The sequence below is a fragment of the Nylanderia fulva genome, unplaced genomic scaffold, assembly GCF_048542155.1.
Source record: "Nylanderia fulva isolate GAGA-0341 unplaced genomic scaffold, ASM4854215v1 Scaffold22, whole genome shotgun sequence".
Classification (NCBI taxonomy): Eukaryota; Metazoa; Arthropoda; class Insecta; order Hymenoptera; family Formicidae; genus Nylanderia; species Nylanderia fulva.
The window spans coordinates 2143446-2165893 of NW_028190285.1; the positions used below are offsets into that span (position 1 = coordinate 2143446).

Here is a 22448-nt window from a genome sequence, read left to right on the forward strand (position 1 = left end):
TTATGCATTCTTATGTACATATGATAGAAATTGCTACAATTTTGCTATTTATAAATTTTATCAATTTTGGAGCAAGTTTACATTTCGGAGCACAACATATAAAATAAAGAAAGAAAAAGAAAAATTAAAGAGATATAAGATATACCATTAAATTCAGTTTTAAAGGATACAAATGTATAGCTAAATGTTTCTATTTATTCATTTTCAAGCAGACACTAGATAGAATTTTCATTTGAAGCATAGTCACGAAGACATTTAATAGTTATGCTTAAATTGTTTCTTGTATTAATTTTATCAGAAAATTACATCTTATGTAATGTTTACAAAAAATATATATGAGCATATACTTTAATATATAACATATATGTATATACTTGAATACATATATTTAATTGAAAGAAAAATTGATTCACTCATTTATTGATATGCAGTCAGCGTCATATTAGAGTGCATCGTGACAGATTGAGAACAAAATGATAGTTTCGATCGATATCGTATATATCCCGTGTTGCAAAGGTTCAGGGAACTTGTGAGAATGCATCATTGCACACTATTGTTATCCGATTGTTCACAATGCGACAATCGGGCTCATTAAGCATGACTGGCTTTACAAACAAAATTGCATGCCTTTGATGCTTTGTAACTATTTATTTTTTTTCATCTAAAGCAAGAATGTCAATTTAACTTCTTTGTTCTGTTAAATTGGGACATACTAAAAATTAAAATATTTTTGTTTGTATGCTACTTTTTTATACTCTTCACAATTTTTTAACAATTAAATTAAAAAAAAGAATATATATATATATATATACAATATACATATAATTCTCTAAAAATGTATGTAATTATTGCAATTCAAATAATTTCAAGGAATATATACATATACTATACGACTGTGTATGTGTGTATTTTATTTATGTGTAATATATAATGCAGTTAATTTAGAGAAATTTCTTAGCAAGAATTGATAAAATAAGTAATAATAAAAGAAAAGTAAATGAAACGTTGCAGAATTAAAGCGATATAACGAAATATATTTTTTAGTTAATTTAAAATAAAGATTATACTTTAACAGAATTGTTATTTAAAACTTTTTATAATAATATATAATATTACAAAAATTGGAAAATTCCTGTAACATTTTTGCTAATTAAAAATCAATATTTCAAATTAGTTAGAAATATGTTATTAAAAAAATTGGATAATTTTGGAATAGTTTACGTAATGCGATAAAATCAGCGTATACAACTGTTTATAATCATTGCTGTATCATTGCAATCAAAAGACGAATTTCATTTGATGCAATATTTTGTTAATATAATTTTCAACAATTGAATATCAAATTAATTTGTCGAAATAATTAAAAAAGAAAGCTAACGTAATCTCTCTTATCATCTTGCATTTGCCACTTTGATCAGTACCGCACGTGGCAGCACTGATCAGAAGGTAATATTGTTGCAATTGTTGTTTGATTGCGATTTACAAATAATTACTATTAATTCTCTCGAATTCATCGACATAGTTTTCGTCTTCAAAAAATTTGACTGACAAGTTTGTGAAAATTTATTTAAAATATATCAGCATTCAAACTTCAAAGTAATAAAACTTAATCCAATCTCAGCCTGAAATTTTGATGAAAATTAAAATCATTGAAATTAAAATAAAAATCGGCTTTATCACGACATTACTCCGCAGAGATATTATAAAATCAAAGTTCGAATTCAATCTCCAGCTAAAAGACCAACCGAAATCAATTTATCCAACTTAAAATCCAAGTTAACTCGACTTTGGATTTTTCGAAAAATTAGAAATTTTGTAGAGAGCGAGTTGAAAATCGTGCATTGTTTCTCTCTCCCTCTCGTAGGCATTGTTTATCGACCGAAAGAACGGCGGGTATTCCTCTCTACCATGGACCCAGATATGGCAGTAGTGGCGCTGCGGATCAATCGGACCAGCCGGCACCATCCGGTCTGTATATCTCCTTCACATTTTCTATCCGCTATTTTTCGCGAACGAGGCACCTCGCACTCGCTCGCGCATGCACTCTTCGCGAAGAGTTTCGGCGTGACGCGAAGATGCGACCGGGCTCGCGCTCCTGACATCGACGAGGGCGAGATACCCTCCGGGAATGGGTTGCGCGACCCTTGCCCGCGAGGGTGATTCGCGAAGGGTTGCGTCGCCTGCCCTCGTCGTCCACAAGCTCGTTCGCTTTCGTTCCCCTTTCATTCTCTCGTAAATCGATCACTACTGTTTTCACCTGGCCGACCGGTAATCGCGTCGCGAATCGAGACCTTCCGATTTGATTCTGACACAATTCTACGTGCTATTGTATATGTGCGACTTGTCGGCGCACGAGTGCGACGATATTTATTCACGTGATTTCACTATATATAGTCTAATTAATTATATATATAGAGAAAGAGGTGTGTTAGGAGATATTGGAATTAATTTATTAGGGTTTATATAGTTTACTACACATATTTATAGCATTTGCATTTTCTTTCGGTCCGCATATATAAGCATTGTACTACTGATTAATTAGTTCTTCATGAGTGCGAATTAATTTTGAACAAATAAGTCGACGTTCAGTATAACGTTTTTTTTTTAATATTATATTATTAACATTGGCTAATGCAGAAGTCAATTTTTATAAATCAATATAGTTTTTTAGGAATTTTGCAAAGGTTCAAAAAATACAGTTTACTTTTCTCATAATCGTGTTATTGCTTCGAGCGTTTAAAATCTCTCGAAACTCTCGCGCAAATTAGTACGCTGAGTTCACCTCACTGAATACCGGATTTAATGGCAATAAATTCAGCTAGCTTTACGATAAGCTACATTATGTACAAAGAAGTTATAAGTCGAATTGTGTGCTTATTTTCAAAAGTGGAACATCTTCATTCTTGTTTTTTGCATCTCGCACTTTGCACATGCATCTCGATAATAATCAATACAAATAAAGATCATTTAAGATTTAATTGCTTTAGGATATTTAATACACAAACTGTCTTTTCTCTCTGTAAGATTCAAAGGATTAGAGGAGAAACGTGTAATATTTTGTGGATTACCCTACAATTATTTGTTATCTGCTTAGATATTTTTCAATATTTTTCATATAATTTCAATACTTTTTACATTTCTGAAAAAAAGTTTCTAGATTTAACTCATTATTACAAAAATTAATTTTAACATTTACATTAACATTAACATTATATATTTTAAGATGCTGTGTACATCCGATTGCACAGCTTTTTAAATATATTATGCATATAAACATAAATTTGCTTATTACATACATTACTTGTTTATTAATTTTTGTGCTACGTGTCTGAGTTATTAAATACTTCATGTTACGTGTTTTTTACTGTCAACAGAATTTTTCCGGGAGATTGTTTGTTTTCAATATTTCTGATCGCTTGTACGTCAAGCAACATCACGTTACTATACGATATGTGAAATGAAATAGAATTAATGCGCCATAAAGCTCTTTTCTCATATAGTACAATTCCACAAAAAATCACGAAAATGATTAAAAGATTTCGATAATAACATAAATAAAATAAAGACCCGACCTGTCTACTACACTTATTTGTTCGCTGTTTCATAACAATTTATCTTTTTCCCCCTTTTTTCATAAATTCTCGCAATACATATTAATGATGTTAAATATTAATAATATTTATAGTCTTGAGAGTTAAGCTTTAAAATATTTTTTTCCAAATATTAGATTGCTGTTTGCACTTCTCTTTTCGATACTGGTATATTTAATTAATAAAATTAAACATATATTTTTTCGATCGATACTAATCGCAATTTATGAGATCTAACGTGACGTTGTTTTTGCCATCGGAATTTTAACCGGAAAGGATAATCTTGACGAAGTTACTCTATCTGTTTTTTTATCTCGAATTCAATATTAGCTAATGCACACTGACAATTTATAATTTATGCACAACAAATGTTTGACAGACGGATGTGAAACCGTTCTCACTTTGTTTTAACGTCGCGAGCACTTTATCAAAGTGACTTTTTTTTCACGCAGCGGAAAAGAATGATTCAAAGACATGACTCTAGATCTAATGCCAATTAACCAGTTATATAATTATCCATACTTTATTATAGATTTGTTAGACGCATTAATATATTTTCTTGTACACCTCAGAATTTTTAAAACTATTGCAATGTTAATATCAATACAATTTCTACAGAATTAACGAAATAAAAAACTACTGCTATTGTTGTGTGTATTAAAAATCAGAATATAATAACATTATACATTAATCTTTTTACCAGAAATCCGATTATACCTCTGCAAGTTTTTTTATTAATATCTTTCTTTATATTTAATATATATAATAAAAATTCTAGTGTTAATAGTAAAAAAATATATATTTTTCAAAACGTTTATTTTTACAAATAAATAAACTAAAATCAACAATTATAAAACGATTCTCTTAAATATAATAAAAAAATATATAATAGTAGAATTAGAGCAGTAAATATTATAGAACGCATATACTTTATTGTAAAAAAAATTAAAATTATATATATAATTGCCACATGTTTTTCAATCTCTTTGTTAAATTATTTTTGACACAAGTATAATAAAAAACGTAATAACGGAGATTACAAAAATAAATTCACAATGCAATCAAACTGCAGTATTATGTACATTTTTATGCAAGAAATACTCAAGTCTTAAAGCTATATAAATAAATGATACAAACATCGTACAAAAAAGCAAAGATAAATAAGATTAAACGACTTTGATATTATTTTTTGTGTATTGATAACTAATTTTTTATTTGTTTGACTACATTACAAAAGTTTTAAAAAATCTGAGGTGTACAAGAAAATATATTAATGCGTCTAATAAATCTGTAACAAAGTATGAATAATTGTATATATGTGTACAATTAATGATCGATCAAGAATAAAATGTTTCATTAATGAAATGCACCACATCCTAGTTATCAAGATAGGAAGTAGGAAAAAAAAGATTAGTCAGAGCTGTTTATTTGACTTAATTTGTTTTTTCATACAAAAAATGAACTTGAAAGATGAATCTATTAGCTCGGAAATTTTTTTCAAACTCATACTTGCGTTCTTTTGTATAAAAATACAAATGAAGTCAAATAAGCAGCTCTGTTTAATCTTTTTTCTTTTCCTACTTCCTATCTTGACAACTAGGAAGTGATGCATCTCGAAGATGATTAATCTATATTATCTTTTAAGCTATATGTTTTAACTTACTATTGTTTTTGATAAAACGACTTTGATATTATTTCTTTTAATAACTAATTTTTTTTTTGTTTGACTGCGCTGCAAAGTTATATATCATCTCTGTTAATCATTATGTTTTTTATTATAACAAAAAGAGATCGAAATGTATGCTAATTATATACTTATAACTGTAAAAATATGCGTCTTATTTCTTACACTGGCTCTTGCCATTTTTTAATTTCTTTTTGACTAAAAATATAATTCTTTATTTTAATTATTTCAATAAATAAGTACAAGTCAAATATATTATTATTTTGTCTTTTTATTATACTTTTGTTATACTTTTATTATACTTTTGTAATCTATCGGCTATTTTTATCGCTGGTAATTAAATCAGATTAAAATTGATGTAAATGATATACAGCATATTATTGTTACGTAGGAATATATTACAGAACACTTTAATTGACAAAAACTAAATGTAAATATAAAAAATATGACATAGAGAATATATAACAAAAAACTTTAATTGCAAAATTAATTTTATGTAAATTATTATCGTATTATTTACATATAAACAGGTAAAACTATTATAACGAAATATTAATTTAAATCAAACAATCTGAACAATTTTTGATAGTACCGCACATGAAATTTTCTGCGAGAAGAAATAAAATTAATGGAGTCTAAGATCTTTTTATTCTAAGCTTTGAACTTGATTGTTATAAGTTTTATCGAAATAGATTTTAAAAAGTAATGTTTTTAAGGATATGCTAAAAAAATGAAAGGCCGTAATTAAGTAGAAATAAATTACAAAATTGATACAAAAGTGTACAAAAAAATCCTGCATGCATAATATCATGCATATAAACGAAAAATTTTCATGTTTAAATTTCCAACGTTTCTGTACCGAGGTTTCGTTATTGGAAAAGAAAACCGCAAAATGGAGCTTTCATTCTCTCTGTATTATGGTCGTTACATCTATTAACTATGATTTATACAGCGTTATTAATTTTTTCCTGGATTCGCTAAACAATGAATGTAACTTATATTTTCGTCAAATTTCGAAACAACACCACTTTTGTTTTTGTCGAGTTTTGAAGTTGAAAAACACGCGAAGATCCGTATTGAATGTTTACGGGTGTACTGGTACCAACAATTCTTTGCAAATTTATTACAGGAAACAGCTGACTGATTCAAATACAATAATAAAGTTCTTTAGAAAAAAAATTTTTAAACATTTGTAAAAATTAAGCTCGATGAATACTATAGCAATTCTAACGTTTTGGAAGGTTTGCAAATTACCATGAAAATGAAGATTAAAAAAATACATAAATGTGCGATTTGCATACAATGAAATGATCGATTGGCGAATCGGCACAACCGATTGGCAAAGCACACAATGTCAATTCTGGGTCATTAGAGCATATAACAATGAGAAAAATCGCGTTTTATGAATCGAACTATTGAAAAACGAATTGCGCTATATACTTTTTATGACACTTCCGCCGGAGAACCTCCCGTACTCTTCGCGCAAGGAAATTGTAGGGGGGATCATCCTTTTACAGTCGTGCTTTTTAGGACAATCGCTACAAAGCAAGGGTAGAGAGAGGGAGAAGTTTCGTTGACGGCTGTCGTTTTACGCGAGACGGCGCGAAGCTGATAAGTGGGACATACGCTCCAGCATCTCGGTATTTCGTAGTGAACTCGCTACCAGACCGGACCATCCATTCAAGGAAGAACAAGTCTCTGTGAACAGTATCGAACCCGCTATCGTGATCCTCGCCGGAAGGAAGCTGCGCTCTCGTTCATACTCGCCCGTAAGTCGTCTGTTTTATCGTCGCGAGCTTTTTCCAAATTTTTATTTTAATTTACGATATACCTTATTGATGCCTCACAAGGCACGAAATTCTCAAATATAATCACCGTCTTAAGGGAGATACAAGGGTGGTACACATATTCCGGATAATTAGCGACAAATTCATTGCAATTGAATTATGTATATGTATACATTTAAAGCTTTCATATTCAATTGTTGACTAATATTTATAATAATTTAATAACAATTATAATTTTTTATAGTATATTTACATATATATTTTTTTTTAATTATTTTAATAAAATTTTTTTTTAATTAAAAGTAGCCGCGCAATTCTAAATATATCGTAAAAATGTTTTAGCACGTTGTAAATTTTGATGTATACAATTTGTTCGATATTCTGTCTTTTCTAAGTTATTACTATTACATATAGTGTACACTGTTGTGTATATTTATATGCGAAGTTCTTATTACTGACGATTACGCTGCAGTTATCCGAACATTTGTTCCATTTCGTCGCCTTTAAATAGACGACTAACGGGTATTTTTTAGATAATAAATGAGAGAATCTTTTGAAGAGTACAAAAGAATTCGGCGAACAATTCCGTTATGCTATAGATTGATACTCGAAATGCCTAATTATTTTTAATATACATTATATCTTCTATCGCGCACACAATTGTAATTTCGTGACATGTGAAGCGCGAAGATTTTTTTCTAAAGAAACTTAAATGAAAAATTTTTTAAATCGAAGAATCTATAAGCGCGGTTATTATTTATACTACGTTTTTTTTATTTTTGATACTAGATTTTTTATTTGACGTTTATAAGTAAACTTCAAATAAAAAAATCTGTTAACAAATATTTCTTGTAGATTAAACAAAAAATCCGTCGTTATCTATCTTCTCCGAACTTACAATTAGCTCGGAAACAATTTTTACACGATCTTAATTTTTGTTTGAAATTTCTTAGTGTGAATCTTCTTCAAATATTGACTTTGTAAATTTACATTGTATGCGGTTCGACATTTTCGTTGAACAGATATCGACTGGCGGATTTCGGAATCGGTCGAAGAATTGATAAAGATCATTGTGCGAATAATTTTTTTTTAAATGCCCTATGCAAGAATGAGTGCGTATAACGCGTAACTTTGTTTACTTTCGCATCCTTTCAATTGCATTTAGTAGCGCGGATTCATATCTTTGCAACTCGAGGTAAGCTCGCACGGTAAGAATCCGCGATTCCTTTCTCTGCTGATGCATTTAAAATTTTCCCATTTGTCGCGCCAACAAATTTTCTATATGGCACACTTTCATGAGCTGTTGTCCTGCTTATCAGAGTGGAATCAAAGAATAGAATCTTGCAGAGATTCCTCCTAATGGGCACATGCTGTACAACATAACGCTGTCACATGAATGCCGAAACATTTTGCTGTAGGTACACACTATTGACATTTTTAGTGGGCTTTGTCTTTAGTTTGGTATTGTCCACATATTCAAGACCCGTTACGTGGAGGGATGGAATGCGTTTATGAGCATTAAACTTCTTACATTAGCTCGAATTACTCAAAATGTCGGCGAATATAGAATAGACGTACAAAAAATTATATATTATATATTTATATTATATATTTATATTATATATATATATTTATTATATTATATATTATATAATATATTTAAATATAACAAATGATTTTTATGTATGCAACATCTGCATCTCTCACCTGTACGACACACTTTCTTGAATGATTGTCCTGCTTATTAGAGTAGAAGAATAAAATTTCGCAAAAATTTCTAATCAATATCCTCCATATGCATAACAATTGGTTATGTGTAATGTAAGCATTGTATTGTAATATGCTGATTGAATTGAATTTCGATGTGTTTATTTTTTAATATGTATGTATGAGGCTTAATTATAAAATTATGATATAAGATCAGGAAAAAGAATTAGGCTAATTAAGAGTCAAGCACTGCAAACTATGTGTGGATAATTGTGAAAAGAACAAGCATTGAAGAATTACATTCGATTTTGAGTATAATTAGATAGTGTAGCGTAGAATGAAATTAGATTCAAGGATAATTAGTGTATATGAATTAGTCCAGAAAGAAGGATGCTTTGTATGCTTATATTTATTTTCACCGGAAATGTTATTTTTATAATAATATAAGATTTACATTTATAATAATACGAATAAATTGAAATTTCATATGCATATCTGAGCTACATACATTTACAATTAGCCGGTTCAAGTTTTCGTTATTTTTTGTTCTGCGGTTATCTTTTTTGTAATTAACAGACGCTGAAAGATAAAATGCATATTTGTGAGCATCAAACTTCTTATATTAATTAAATTACTCATTGTCAGATGTTTAAAATTTTGAAAAACAAAAGTGCTGAAAAAAATCATATATTTATATAATAATTTTTAATTTATGCAACACACTCACATCTTTCTCTTTTTCGCTTATCCTTTTTTTTTGTTAAAATTATGTTAATTATCATCCACAATACGCAATAGCAATGTATTTTTATTAGAGTTTATAGAAAGAAATTCATATAAATTTTTCTTAGATTGATATTTAATATTTTTTGACATATGGGACAATGCAATGATTTTATAATACGTTAGAATAATCTTGTTAACATACTTTACATATGGACAATGTGCACAGTACAGTTTTGCGACAAAATGCAATAGAATGCAGTTAAGGATTAAAACAGCAGAGCGGTTTACGCGAATAGAGAGAGAGAGCAATTTCGCTGCTACATAATTACATTGCAACACGTGCTCGAGTTTCGTTTATGCGCAATCCGTGCGACTGAAAGTAAAATTATGAGGAAATGGAGAAAGAAAGATGATTTTACAGACAGAATATAGGAAAACAATAGATTATCATTCATTGTTTAGTGAAAACTATCGCATCGAATATACATTTACATTATATCGATTTCGATAGTATTATTAGTGCATTTATATTATTGCAGTCTCTATTCATTACTTTGAGAGAATAAAGTGTTTATTGATTAATTAAAATAATTGCAGTTAATTTTCAAACGTGATATTTTTTAGTGTTTTATTTTAATCCAATATTGAGAAAAGTATCGTGAAAAATAATTCATGAACGACAGCGGATTTATTGATTAAACGAGTGAGCTAAACCACAAACAATATATTCGAAATGCAATTGTACCGACTTTGTTCTGTAATTTTTACGCGCATTGCTTTACACAATTTCCCCAGTCTCGTAATCGTATTATGTAGAAGGACATAAAAGACTGTTAGAGGAAACAATGAGAAAATTCTCAGTTGCTCCTTGAAGACTCCTGTCTCCGAGATGACGTCCTTGTGAATTATTATACTTTATGTGCGCAGAGACATGTTGAATAAAATTTCGATGTGTTTTATGAGTGAATCCTTTTAAAAAAGGAGCAAAAATAAGTTGAAGATGTAGACTAAAATTTTTTCAACATTTTGTTTTGGAGCAAATTGATTTTTAAAAACGTAAATATGTGTCGATTTTTAAATTTTAAATGCGTTTTTATAAACTTGAATAATCTCGCACAATTTTGTATTATATTATCGAATTAAGGTGGGTATGAAAATAGCAAATTAGAAGCTACTCAACATTCTTTCTATTAAAATAATACACATTTTCTTTTTATTTTATATGTAAATTTTTCAATGTAATTATTTTAAATTGCTTTACTAAATAAAGTGTTGTATACCGTTATATTAATATATTAATACATAAAATTGTTTTCGGAACGAATTCAATGATGCATGACACAAAGTCATTAAAAACTGGTCAAGCTCAAAAAAGCTTAATTATGTTACTAATTTTTTCAAATTTTTGAAGTCCATTTTCTCGAAAAAATAAAACCTCATACGAAAAAATTATATTTGACATTTTCGATGTCTTTCTACATTGATTTATAAAACGCGTCTCGAAGATAACTTGTGATGAGAGTTATCTGACGCTTCGTGTAGCAGTACACGTTCAATCTTGAGAAAGGACATCATGTACCATAGGATTAGTAGGTCATGTTCTTCTTTAATATCTTCTGCTTTCTTTTTGATCATCGGCGAAACTCAATTTATCTTTGCGGTTTGAAAAATTGTTAAATTTATTATTAATTATTAACACCTAAGATAAAAAATCACTTCCTATGTATCAAATTTCTAATTATCCGATAATTAGAAGCACATAGTATTAGCTTTGATTTTCTTAACTTAATTGCTTTTTAAAAAACACGCTTATCATCTTTTCAATTTAGAATGTAAAAAAAAAAAAAGAAAACAGACGCGTGTTCGCAAGCGAGTCTTCAAGTTCTTCCGTGTGTTGCGACATGGTTGTGAGCTTTTCGTACGTGACTTTCTTCACAAATCACGACAGGTCTGTAATCGAAAACGTGAAGTGCTACGTGATCTCGGGTTGGGTGACTCGTGCCGAGCCCGACTAGGGATTCCAATCCACGATTGGCAATGACCTCAAAGACGCCATTGGCCTGCTTTTCGAAGAACCTGTTCCTGTTTGCGCGCGCCGTCATTACTTATATGCGTTCTTCCTCGTTTCACCAACATCTTTCATCTGTTGGTCCCCTTTCTCCGCGTCTACCAACGTGTTCTATTCAACTACATCATGTACCGTTTCGAAGCTATGCCGCGAGCACTTTTACTACAAGATCTCTGGCACTCCTCCGTGCTGATTGCGACTCTGCGATACAGAAGAGAAACGTACGCAACGTAAATGCATTAACGTTCGGCATTACTTTTATGATGCGTCTTTATAGCAGACAGGAGTATGCCTTGTAATAGCATGTACCATTTAATTCGGAACCTTCATTTTATCATAATTAATGTTAATTATTAATTTCGGGTTGTTTAAAAACAGTCTTTACATATGTAATTTTATATATTTGATTAGATCCGCCTAAAAGAATTCAGAAAAATTTTATTTTGAAATTTATCCAGCATTTCTTTCGATATGTTAATAATAAAAAAATAATAAAAAAAAAATAAAAAAAATAAATTTAAAAAACACGAGTTGTTCTATTTTAGAATACAATTTTAACTTGTAATAGTATTTTTGTAAAACAATTTAATATTAATCGCGCTTTTTGCTGAGTCTTGTAGTCATCAACGAGATTTCAAATCATGGCGATTATGAGAAACCATATGCCTTTGGTAGCGCTTTCACAAGGATTATTCCTTACCATCTGTATGGCAGCGATATTGTTGCAGAAAACGAGGAGATAGCTGTACTACTGACTTATAGCCAATCTGTAATTAACCCCTCGTCACGTTGGACCTTTTCTCTTTACTCATCCAAGAAGAACGGTGAAAATGACATTTGTCGATGACGTGTATTGAAAAGCAAAATTGAATATGCCAATCAAAGATAATAGCAAACGTAACTAACCTTCTAATTAGACCAATTAATGATACAGAGGCAAATTCAACCGAGAAGATTATAATGGTAGTTTTTTTCGCTATTTTAAACACAAGTGTATGCCTTTGAAAATAGTACGTGTAAAATTTAATTTCTCAATATTAACTTGATCAGTGATCATTTAAAATTAGCGTCAGACGATTTATCATGAATGAATAAATCATGAGTGTGATTTTTGTCAAATGATTTCTACATTACATCTGAGAAATTGTAAGTAGAAATTTGTCCCAAATTTCATCGTGGATCATAAATCAAAATATAAGCTTTATGCTTATTGTTTAATAGCGGATAATGATTTTCACGCGTGGTTGATAAATTTCTATTGATCTTTTCTAGATATTTTATTCTGTTATTTAGATCTGAAGATATACACTAATATTCTAATATAAATGATATGGCTTTCTCTTTGATAGTTCCATGAAGTTTGAAAGGCTTCTAACTATGTAGCCATATCATCATAAATTGGATAGTTAAATAAAAATTTACGACATACCGTTAGCGAAGAAGAGCACAAATTTCTTTGCTTTAAAGAGTTAATATTGGCGTCAGTCAACCATCCATTCGCTCAAACTCTGTTGCATTCTTATCTCGAATGTCTACGATGATTAACAGTTAACGTTGTGAAAATATCAATAATCTTTTAAGAGAAATACACATGAACATTTTCAACATGATTAAATCTAAATTTTTATTTTAATATCTGCAGTCATGTGTAAAAAATAATTCACATGTACTCGCTCCTCTCTTTTTTATAATTGATAAGAGAACTTAAGTATTCCAAATATTCTTTTGATTAAATTATGAGATATTTAGAGATTATGAAATAAAAACCATTTTTTTATAAATCTGGAGACAAAGTATTTAAAAAAGTAACAATTTCTTCTAGAATTTAACCGCCAAAAAACTTATATTTTTACAATAACTATCATATCAAAAAATGTGTCGGACAAAAACTTTAATTAAATATATGAAACAAAAAAATTTTAATTAATTATAATATAAATTAAAATAAATTATATGATAACACATTTTTATTTAGTAAAGAAATTGTATTACGTAAATAATTTGCTAATCCATAAGTATATCTTATATACATAAAAAATATGAAGAGAGAGAGATATATACATTTTCGTTATTCATTATATGCACAAGTAAGCAAAAAATCTACATAAATAAAATTAGTCATTCTAAAATTATCACAACATTACTTGTGCAATGACAATATCGCAGACATTAATTATGAATGAGAGCGAAAGTGACTTTGCAATTTCAATGTTCTACGATAGATATATTTTGTCTAATCTCATTGTAGAGATTTTAATTTTTTTCTCTGACGATTTATGAACAATTTTAAACTGCATCGTCTATTGTGTTTCAACATTCTATAGATCGACATTCCAAAGAAAATAAAAGAAATTAGTTGTCAAAAATGCTTCAAAGAGGATGTATCGTTTCTCGATAAATGATCCATAACACAGTTTCGACCTAATTAATAATGACACTTAACTTACAAATAAATTCCAAAAAAGTATTAAAATAATATATATATATATATATATATATATATATATATATAATATAGATAAATTTATATACGTATATATCAGGGTTGAGAAGTAACTCGTTACTTGTAAGTTACAGTTAAATTTTTGTATAACTATAACTTAATTTTGTTTCTTTTTCTGCATCTATAATTATAACTTAATGTAGTTACATTTTTTGGTAACTAGTAATTTAATAGTTACTTTTTAATATTTAGTTTATTTAAAACTTAGGCCTAACAATTTTTCGAAAAGTTACGACTGTCTAAAATTTTATGAATTTTTTAACTGAAAAATCTGAATTCCATAATTTTTATTCTGAGTAAATAATATTAAATATTGTGTTATAGAAGAAGTTAATCTACATTACAATTTATTAATTTAATATATTTATTATATGTATTAATTTAATATATTAAATATATTTTCATTTTTAATTTCAAAAGTAATTGAAAAGTCGCGATTCGTTATATTTTTTGAGTTATAATAAGTGTAACATATTTTTCAAAGTCGGTAACTGTTAACTGTAACAAGATACTTTTTCAGTGACAAAAACTGTAACTATGTATAACTAGACTTTTACAAAATAGCTTTCTCAATCCTGGTATATACATATATGTGAGGCACGTAAATTTATCATCAATTTTTACGACGTGACGATCAAATTTTTTGGATGACGACTTAGATTAGACTTCTTTAGCCTATGAAGAATGTCCATCGCGAATCAAGTTCCGTTAAGTTACGTAGGCTCTCGACGAGAGAACGCAGCCGTAAGAAAGTAAGGAATATTTAGAAGTGGGGCACCTACATAACTCGTATCTTCTTCAGGGTCGCAGAACGAAAAGGAGGGATGGCTACTTCGTGCGTAATTAACCGTAAAACGCAGCGTGAACACGAAAGCGCGTTAGTTAAGAACATTAAGCTTCCGAACATCTTATCGGGACTTTCTCGCTGCTACCAATTATCGAGAATAATCGAAGCTCGTTTCTCGCTTCATCTTCTGCGAGATGAGGAATTTTATTATTGACTGCAGGATTTCGTTAATAAATTTGCGGTTTATAATTTCGTAGCTTTATAAAAAATCGTTCGGGGAGTGACGTAATAATTTTAATGATCGAATCTTTGAATCTCACGATGCGTTTTGAAACACAATATTTATAGAGATGAAAGTATTTATCATTCTCTCTAATCATCGAGCATAACGTTACCATGGAAATAAGCGCGATAAAATGGAAATCCGTTTCTCGCTGAACCGCAATCAAATTGCACGTTAATGTAACGTAACTGATGATTACCAGACTGCTCTGGTGCAACAATCTGGCGTTGCCAGACCGCTTCTTCGTCGTCAAGGATCGTTACCACCATCGCTATTCTCGACCGCACTTTACTTTGTTCTACAATTCAGAAATATTATTCTCTGGTTTAGCGCTCCTTTGACGTGTCGAAAGTCGAAGCACGAGAAGTCGAAAAAAATCTCTTTTCCACACATATGTATATGGCACATTAACCGCACACAATGTCCTGGAAAGCCGTAACGAGATCGTTAGACTTTGCACGTCGAGAGCCATCAAAGAGCCGTTAATCTTTGGCTAATGCCGATGTGACAATGGAAATACCGTCATTCTCGCTATTTAACACGTATATGTGGCAACACGAGAGAAGAAGAAAAAGCGGAATGCCCATAATAATCGCAAAAAATTTTCAGGTTTACACCAATATTGATCTTTTGCTGATATTCCAACTATTATTCGTATAATTAATCATTGAAATTAACGACGTGTGAATAATAAATGTATATGTGAAGGTTTAGATTTTCTTCACATTTATCTTGTCAGTGTAGCGGAAAAAGTTTCTTTATTATTCTCAAATATCAATTATTTAATATATTCAATTGTATATGAGAATATTATGAATATATAATGTTATATGTAAAAATATAAATGATATGAGAAAATGAGATACAAGGATACATATTTTCTCGTAATCTTTTATGTTTTTCCGCTATAAACACTGTGCCATAAAAATACGTGGCATGCATAAAGAATCATCGGATAATGTATTCAATCGAGATGAAGTTTTCTAAAACGTGTTAAATGCTTTTCAAATATCTGCATTCAGAAAAAAGATAGAAATTCATTATCAGTGATTTAAGCAAAACTCAATGTGCTTTTTTAATTTAATATATGTTATATAATATATTTTTAGCGAATTATCTATAGATTGTTGTGATTCATACTTTTAGTCTTGCAAGTATATTCTCAAAATTTTAGTTTTTTGTTTGTTTCTTTCTTTTAAAAACCATCTGCTTAAAATTCTAAATTTCGGTAGGTATTATGTATTTGGATTATAATATATTGTATATTCCTTACACCTTTTTGCTTTGTTATAATTTTTTATCGTATCGAGAAGTGACACACAAAAGAGTATAGCTCTCTGAAATTTTACAACGATAAATATCTGTTACAGATATTTCAGCAACATGGCGCCGAATTTATTCGGTAATTCAGCGACTTTATTCCTCGAAGCTTCCCAGCAGGATGTGTCGCAGAAAAAAACCGCGTCAGAGAAAACGGTGACGCAAAAATTGTCGGTGCAAAAGACACAAAACTCGATGCTTAAATATCAATGGAAAATCGTTTGGAGAAATGTGATAGCTTTCCTTTATCTTCATCTCGGTGCGCTTTATGGATTCTATCTTGTAATAGTGGCTGCTAAAGCTTACACATTCCTTTGGGGTACGTTCGATTTATATATATTTTATAAATGCTTAATTAGTTTTTTCTCTTTAAATTACAATCAACTAATTTGAAAGAACAAGTAATAGAAAATATAGATATAATGCATAAATTAGTAGATTTCGTGTTGTGTGGTTAAAAAAATAATAACAATTGCTGATTACTTTTGAAAGATCTCGTGACGTTTTGTCATTAAATTTCATTTGATTTATCTGTCCTTTTAGTTGTCGCAGTCGCAAGTTTGGCAGCTACAGGTGTTACAGGAGGTGCTCACAGATTGTGGGCTCATCGGTCTTATAAAGCGAAATGGCCGATGAGAGTTATTCTTATGATTTTCCAGACCATGGCTTTCCAGGTAAGTTTTCCAATAATATTGTGTGTAAATGAATATATTGTATCAAAAATTAAAAAAAAAATGATCGTTCATATTAAGAGTGTATTTAATATAAAGAAATGATTTTTAAGGGAGTTCTTATTATAATTGTGCAATTACGTTTCGCAGAATCACATTTACGAATGGGTAAGGGACCACAGAGTTCACCATAAATTCACAGATACGGACGCCGATCCGCATAACGCGCAGAGAGGCTTTTTCTTCTCTCATATGGGCTGGCTTTTGATCCGGAAGCATCCGGACGTCATCAGCAAGGGTGCTACAATTGACATGAGTGATCTCGAGAAGGACCCCGTTGTCGTATGGCAACGCAGGTACGATCATTGAAGAAGATATTGCTTGAGAAATCAATCAACGAGATACAATACCCTCTACAAGTTTGGAAACACCTTACATTTTACAGTTAAACATAATCGCATGGCAGCGATCTGTGCAGACTTTTATACGAATATATATAATAAGACATTTAAATGACGATACAAAAATGTCACTTAAATATCCCACGATATATTCATAGAAAAAAATGTGCACAGATCGCTGCCAAGCGATCGTTTAACCGTACAAAATGTAAGGTGTTTTCAAAAACTTGTGGACCGTTTCTAAATTCCTTACACCATCATTGCCCGGCAACGTCGAATAAATTGACATATATGTTACAGATTGTATATTGTCCTGATGCCGGTTTTCTGCTTCCTGCTGCCCACCTGGATACCGTGCTACTTCTGGAACGAGAAACCTATGTTCGCGTGGTACGCCACCATCTTCAGATACACGCTCTCGCTGAACCTGACCTGGCTGGTGAACTCCGCGGCTCACATCTGGGGCGTGAAACCGTATGACAAGTGAGCATTATCAGACACCCGATACGTCACAGTCATGATAATCCTGTTCCTGTCCGGGAACGAGCGTTTCACGCAATTTTCTTTTTTCGCAGCTCCATTAGTCCCACCGATAGCTACAGCGTCGGCATCGGAGCCTTCGGTGAAGGCTGGCACAATTACCACCACGTATTTCCGTGGGATTACAAGGCGGCCGAGCTGGGAAACTATCGTACCAACTTCACCACGGCTTTCATTGATTTCTTTGCCTGGATCGGCTGGGCGTATGATTTGAAGACCGTGGCGCACAACATGGTGAAGAAACGCGCTACTAGAACAGGTGATGGTAGCAAGTATGAGCGAACGGCCGACGATCACAATGCGCATCATCATACGCACGATGGTGCTATATGGGGCTGGGGTGATACCGATATGAAAGCGGAGGACATGCAAAAGGTCGAGATAATTAACAAGGGAGATTAAATGCTTCCGGTTCATCCAGACACATGTTATATAGAACATGCGTAAAATATTCGACAAATTGCCGATTGATGATGTCGACACCAATGACGAAAAAATGATATTATTCCTTTACCAGTATCCAATTCAAATTACACAGTCAATGGCAAAGTCACGTTTGTTGCGACACAAAGATGATGCTACATTTTTCAGAATACTTTGAATAACAAAACACGTGATTATTCTTCATAATTATTCCAATTTGCAATTTTAATTAAGTATTAAATCCATTTTTTTATATTATTACGTCTTATATTATTTTTGCATTATTCAGTTTTTTTTTTGCGAGAAGTGATTTTAATAATGCAATTTTATGTAAATTTGTATAAATCTATAAAAAGTAGTGGAAAACATACAAAATAATTATCATCTTATACGTCAATTATCGATAAAAAAATGTAATTGTCGAATATGCATGTTCGCTATACATGAAATTCCATTGCACAAGAAAAGCATTGGTACATAAGAAAATAATCGCCCAAAGAAGAGTGATCAATTGTTTTGACAACGTCAATTAATATTTATTGTATAATATTATTCATATGTTGTTACATCGTTTCTCTCTTCAAATCGGCCGTTGAAAAACGTCACAAATTCGATCATCTTACAACAAATAATAAAAAAATCTTAGGACTCAACAGCGACTTTTTCTCGGACCGATCGGATTTTAGGATCGATTGATCGAAATGTTTCCAATCGAGGATCTATGACCACAAAAAGCGCCTTATACATCATTTTGAAGTAGTATTCTCTTGAAGAAAATTTGATGAAATGAATTTGACTTTTATGAAAAATCAATTGAAGTTTCGCGAGATCTTATAGAGAAAACAATTAATATTGAGACTTTCAATCAAATTTACAAAGTTATTTTTTTATCTATATGCATTTTTGACTATATATTTTTGAAACTTGCTTATTTTAAAAAAATTAAGAAATAGATAAGTTTTTATGTTATGAGTAGTTGATCAAAACGATATTTTCCGAGAACTGAGCTTGTAAAAATGCAAAAATAGATAAAATATTATTCTCTATCTAATTCTCGAAGTAGAATTTCATTTTCAAGAGCAAACTTGTGACTTGAGAATTAGGTACATAAGAATTTAATTTCAAAGACTGAAAAATTTTAACATTTACACCGAGTAAAAACATACTTGAAATTCATCGAAAGACACGTAAACAAAATGTTGGAATATTCTATATCACACATCTGTCATCGTACCAACTCAAGAATAATACAATACAAGACGTGACGTGAAATATTAAATCTAATATGAACGAGTTGCCGAAAAAAATCGAACGACGATTCGAATCAGCGTGCTGGCGTTTCGTACAATCAAATTATGTACCTAGGAATCAAATTCATTTGTGGCCTTCTGAATGACTGACTTTAGGTCGTATTAGTTTGTATCGAGACTGTTTCAAAATCTCATGGTCAATTCTTTAATAACTATACAATGCAAAAGAGCGCGTTATCGTAATCGATTTTTAACACTGTTATAATATCGAGTAGTATAGTTTAAAATATAAAGAGCCTAAAGAATTAATCTCAGTAATGTAAACATGAAAACCAATGTCTATTACGCTTTATAAAAAGCGGATATTATTAAGATGATAAAGAAATTCGTATATATATGAGAGACGGTTAATAGTTTCAAGTTTTAACGACTATTACGTAGATGAATAGCAGAATATATAACTCACACATTAACTTTGTACTAGTGAACGTTCATATTGTGCTTTAATTGACCTCTAATTTCTTTTAAACTAATGGCGATAAAGGGTCCATGGTATCGTGTCGTACTTTTGTTGTACTATTTTTCATTGTGATTGTCACGATTAATAACAATTAAAGCTAATTTAATATGGAAAAAAATTATCCAAAAAAAGAAAATTATAGATTTCTTTCATTCTTAATTGCAGAAAATATGTAAAACCTTGTTTTTGATACTACACTGCTATCGCTGGATATTATTTAACATTGACATATTTATCAAATGTTGTAATAATAATAATAATAATAATAATATCATATCGCAGTAGTAATATTCTCCAATCGTAATTAAGCGCGCAAAATTATTTTTGTGTCGCACATAATAGAAACGCATTAGAAATCGGCGATTGGCAGTAAACTCTGACATAATCAACTTCATAAATGATACGATGGCAATTGGACCGTCGTACTTATGTAATTAATTAATGAGCAATTCAAGAGGGAGAGGAAGAAGAACGAAAGAGTGAAGGAGAGAGACACACATCGCGTGTCGCGGACCTGAATTTTGTCTGTCTTCCGTAAATAATCCGCCGTGTGCTGGATTTAAGTCCGATATGGCCTCGAGTAATGATTTCGCAAGGCGATCGTTACGAAAGCGCATTGTTCGAGCGCGTAATGCCAATTGCGCGACACGCAATTAAAGTCCGCATCGTTTTATCATAACAATTAGTTATAACGAATGAGGAAAAAGCGGGCGTAAACAGATTTAATCGGCCAAGTGTTACAGTCAGGGAGATCACTATGACAGAGATCATTATAATCTCGCACGAACGAATCATTCAAGTATAGCCACATGGAGTTTTGCGAAACTGTATATTTGTAACGATGTTCGTTCCACAATAATGTATATGTGTGAAGGAGATTTATTCGATGGATGCAGGGATTTTAAAACGTTTTGTTCATTAAATACCTCTGTTAGTTAGTATCTTACGCACATGCGAATAAATAAATTAAATTAAATTATAAATTTACAAGGAGGCTGATTTATTGTTAACGAAACGCACAACAAATTTATTTAAATTATTAATTTGAATTTTAAGCGATAAATTTAAAAAAAAGTTCGATTGTCATTTTTTATTAAACAATTTTTTATGTATATTAAAAATTTCACTTTGTGCTTCATCTTTTTGATATTGAAACGTATTGGTGAAAGAATATAATTGTGACTGTATAAGAATTGATAGGAAAACTTGGAGCTTACGAAAAATTCACGAAATTCATTCTGTCTTACACTGACCTTTCTATATGGCTGTTTTTATCTTTTGATTGATATATTTTCGCGAAATCTCTATACATATATCATCTTAAATATCTGACTCTATATACTTGGATTTATATTATTGTACCAGCACACTCGTGCGCGTGTTTTTTTATATCTATATATACTTATATCTGTGATGACTTAGAATCCTCCCCTACGATTGAGACAACTGTTTGACAAATTCGTAGATTACAGCTGATCCAAGTGCGAAATCTCTGTGAGAAGCCACAATTTTTCTACCTTCAATATCGTTTTTTTAAGAAATTAGCACACAATTGGCACTTTGTTACAAATAATTTTTCTTTTCCAACATGATAATCTTATAAGTTTTAAAAGCATAGTTTGTAGGGGAAATAAAATGTGGCTTATAATATATATATGATACATATATAATATATATGAGATAAGCCGCGTTATGGGATAAAACGACACTTCGTTGTATTTACGTTCTTGTTTCATATATAGATTTTGCTAAGACAATATATCGATATATTTATATTGTATTTATAATATAAATAAATTATTGTTATTGATACATCAAATTTTGGTACTGATAAATCAATTGTCTCACATCATATGTGTGTGAGCATATATATATATATATATATATATATATATATATACTCTATAGATATAATTATTGTATAATAATATCTGTGTGCATGAGCATGCGTGTATATGTGTAGATTTATTAATTTCGTTTAAAATAATTTAATTATTAATTAAATAATTTTATTATTTATTATTATTCAAGTCCAGTCGCACGTTTTATGGAGATAATGAAATGATTGTACAGCAATTTTAAAAATCGTATAGCATGCGTGCAGTGCTAATAATTGCTTTATTTAATCACGAAGATTCCTAGAATGGGTCACACCTTTGCGACATCCGCGCGCGTTTATGTAACTTTG

General features: G+C 30.5%; 2 protein-coding genes across 3 annotated transcripts in view; one reads left to right on the forward strand and one right to left on the reverse strand.

The window, feature by feature from the left end:
* Positions 1 to 22448, reverse strand: part of LOC114932765 (acyl-CoA Delta12-desaturase) — a 44630-nt gene that overhangs the window by 17336 nt on the left and 4846 nt on the right.
* On the forward strand, positions 1921 to 22079 carry LOC114932764 (acyl-CoA Delta-9 desaturase). Of its 2 annotated transcripts, none has more exons than XM_029305133.2 (6): positions 1921 to 1968; positions 16506 to 16774; positions 16999 to 17129; positions 17277 to 17482; positions 17828 to 18010; positions 18103 to 22079. In XM_029305133.2, the coding sequence occupies exons 2-6, from the start codon at positions 16519 to 16521 to the stop codon at positions 18467 to 18469; spliced, it is 1143 nt and encodes a 380-aa protein (XP_029160966.2). In that variant the 5' UTR covers positions 1921 to 1968; positions 16506 to 16518; the 3' UTR covers positions 18470 to 22079. The 2 variants fall into 2 exon arrangements, with proteins under 2 accessions (XP_029160966.2, XP_029160965.2); XM_029305132.2 differs by lacking the exon at positions 1921 to 1968 and adding an exon at positions 5826 to 7043.